General features: G+C 41.0%; 1 gene segment (V, D, J or C); it reads left to right on the top strand.

Annotated features, from left to right (window-relative positions):
- Positions 1-148: 148 nt before the first annotated feature.
- LOC114635357 lies at positions 149-616 on the top strand (the record flags this gene model as incomplete). The annotated part of the segment is given in 2 exon segments: positions 149-209; positions 294-616. Coding segments are annotated over 2 exon segments (384 nt in total), but the record flags the coding sequence as incomplete, so codon positions are not given.
- Positions 617-3452: the final 2836 nt, after the last annotated feature.

The raw sequence follows: 3452 nt of genomic DNA, 5'->3' as shown, positions 1-3452 counted from the left end.
AAGTAAGCCTGAGTCACCTGAGGAAAAAGCTGAAACCCTGCTGAGTGCTAACTTTTATCCCCTCAGGAACCTCCCCCAATGCAAAGCAGCCCTCAGCTCAGGCTGAAAGCCCAGGCCCAGCTGAGAAACCCCATGCTCTTCTCACTAGACCCTCCATCAGAGCACGGCTGTCCTGGTGCTGCTCCTCTGCCTGGTCACCTTTCCAAGCTGTAAGTCTTTCAGAGTATCAGGAGATGGACTCAAGAATGACATCTGTAGAATATATGACTGATGTTGATGTTGCTTTTCCACAGGTGTCCTGTCCCAGGTGCAGCTGAAGGAATCAGGTCCTGACCTGGTGCAGCCCTCACAGACCTTGTCCCTCACCTGCACTGTCTCTGGATTCTCACTAACTGACTATAGTATACACTGGGTTCGCCAGCCCCTAGGAAAGGGTCTGGAGTGGATGGGAAGAATAAGGTATGATGGAGACACAGCATATAGTTCAGCTCTCAAATCCAGACTGAGCATCAGCAGGGACACCTCCAAGAGCCAGGTTTTCTTAAAAATGAACAATATGCAATCCGAGGACACAGCCACCTACTACTGTGCCAGAGACACAGTGAAGGAAGTCTAGTATGAATCTGCACAAAAACCTCCCTACAGGGATCCTCAGGACCAGCAGGGGGCAGTGAAAACCAACAAGAACTTCCCAGGCTCACTTCAGAATCTAAGAAATTCTGGTCTATGCTGTGTGAGCATGGTTTTTAATTTTAAAGATGTGGACTCTTCTTCCAGCCATGGAAATTCGCTACAGCCTTCTCTGCAGTCTCAGATTCTATTAAAGTTACTGTTTGTTCACACACTAGTAGAATATTAAAGTGATTCTATAATCTAATACTATAATATAAGAACAAACTAGAGTTGATATTTATCAAGATAACTCAGTGAAGCACTGTGTAGGTGAGGACAGCCGGGGAGATTTGATAATGGATTTTTTCTCACATTTCAGTAGTTTTGTAACATTCGTACTGTTTATTGTACTTAATTGATCTTTGAGATTAATTGTACTCACCTTCCCTAACATGAAAATTTTAAACACATGTCCACAGTTTAATGAGCACACAATTATCTTTCTGAGGGCTAACTCATATGATCTGCTCTCCATATATTAAGAACACAATATGCTCTTATTAAATTTAACCAAAATCCATACATATTATTATTGAAATAACGTAAACATTGATAATATTGTGTCAGGAGGCAGTCAAAGGAAGAGTCCTTCTGTAACATAGGTGTAATAAGTAGATTCAAATGTTAATATTTCAAAATCTTTTCCACATTTTGATAGTAAATATTTTACTTGAATCTATGCTATTCACTACTATAGGTAAGGACATTGTTTCTCAAGGAGATCCATCTCCATGATCATGTTCCATCTCCAGGACTGCCTCAGTTTGTGTTTTCTTTAATAGTTTCTACTCCCATTTTCAGTTCTTGGCAGTTTCACTCATTTTTTCACCAGTTCAAATGTATTTACCTGCATTGCTTCATGGGATATATTCATTTCCTCTTTGAAGAGGCTCTCTCATATTTATAAAAATCAAGTTTAAGGTTACCTTTTTGTGCTCTCCCTGTGTTAGAATACCCAGGGCTTGCAGTAGCAGGTTAGCTGGGCTCTAGATGTGCTATATCTCCCTTGCTCTTGTTAACTGTGTTCTTACACTGACCTTTATACATCTGGTTTTCTGTGGTGATGGATGGAAGATCTTGATGCCACCACTACACCCCAGGAAGTCAGGGAGAGCCATGGAATAGACAATGGAGTTCAGGGAGGCAGCACACAGCTTACCTATGCTGGTTGTATCCCAGGACAGACCTGACTGACAAGGAATTTGTGGAAGAGGATTTCATGCTGGTTTTTCTGGTGGACACCTCCTTGAGACCTCCACAGGGAAACAGGAATTCTACCAGCTCCTCAAGATGGCAGGGAAAATCCAATGCCAGGTAGTAGAGATCAGGGGACCACAAATCCAAATTATTCTGCTACTGTGCCCCAGGCAGATCAAACTGGAAAAAATTGGTGAAGTAGGGTTCCAATATGGTTGTTTGTTTGGGGCCCACTACAGACCTCCATGGGGAAGCAGGACACCCTTGATGTCCTACAAGGCTCTAAAATATAACTTTCATATAAATATAATTTACAATTAACATAAAATTTGTAAAATTAGTGTCTCAAAAGCTCACTTCTGAATAAGCTCACAATTGCTAGCTAATTAAGAACTCAGGCTAGCTGACTCAGCTCAGCTGCTGGGGCTGAAAAGACTCTAAGCTGACTCATTCAATATGGCTTCTCTCAGCTTCTCACTGAATTTATCTACTGGGCCTCATGACAACTGTTCTCATTTACTGGCTTATTCTTATTCCCTGGCTTAAACTGCCTATGCTGAATTTCACTGAACTACATGAACTCTTGAACCAAATTAACCCCACTGCATTATACTCAGTGTTCTCCCCATCACTTTCTTTCTCACTTTCTCTCTGTCTCTCTGTCTCTCTGTCTCTCTGTCTCTCTCTCTCTCTGTCTCTCTGTCTCTGTCTCCTCTCTGTCTCTCTCTCTCTCTCTGTCTCTCTCTCTCTCTCTCTCTCTCTCTCTCTTTCTCTCTCTTCTTGCAGTGTACTTGAATAAGTCATTTTTCTATCTCTTCTTTCAGAGTTCAGCATATCCTTTCTCTGGCATACTCTATCAAGATTTTCTGTGATTATCTACCTGTTTAGGAGAAGTAATTTTCAAAAACCGCTGCTTCCTTCTAGAAGCTAACATTACCTAACATTCTTTGAGAATAATAATGTGCACCAAGGTCATGTCTATATCCCACCCAGATCACACAGATATAAGTCTTTTGGTGTGAACCATTAAAAGAGCAGCCAAGATGCTGGATTAAATTTTCTCTACAGTCTTAGTTTGTTATCCACTGCTGAGACCAACACCATAATTTAAAGGGCCAAGGGAAGAAACAGATCATCTTAACTCTTAGAGACCCACATGGAGGAAAATCAGGACATGAAATCAGAGGAACAACTTGACAGTGGAAACAGAATCCAAAGCCATGAATGAAATCTGAGTGCCTGCTTGCTCTCTAGAGTTATTCAACATGCTTTCTAATATAAAACAAGAATACATGCACATGGATTCTAACATCAAAATCTGTCTAAGATTTCACACATCAACCACTAATCAAGAAAATATCTCCACACAATTGCCTGCAAACCAATTTCATGGAAGCAATGTTTTGAACTCATGTTCCTTGTTCCTTGATGACCCTAGTTTGAATTATGTCGATTAAATTCTAACCACCAGAAAATGTAAAGGCTGGTCCTGTCATCCTGACAAGACCCACTAACTTAGTGTGGATGTGTTCACTACCCATAAGAAAAGAAATGACTGAACAAACACTTAATAAGGATACACC

This window comes from Grammomys surdaster, unplaced genomic scaffold, assembly GCF_004785775.1.
Source record: "Grammomys surdaster isolate TR1022 unplaced genomic scaffold, NIH_TR_1.0 99943, whole genome shotgun sequence".
Classification (NCBI taxonomy): domain Eukaryota; kingdom Metazoa; phylum Chordata; class Mammalia; order Rodentia; family Muridae; genus Grammomys; species Grammomys surdaster.
This window is presented reverse-complemented; position numbering and strand designations above follow the sequence as displayed.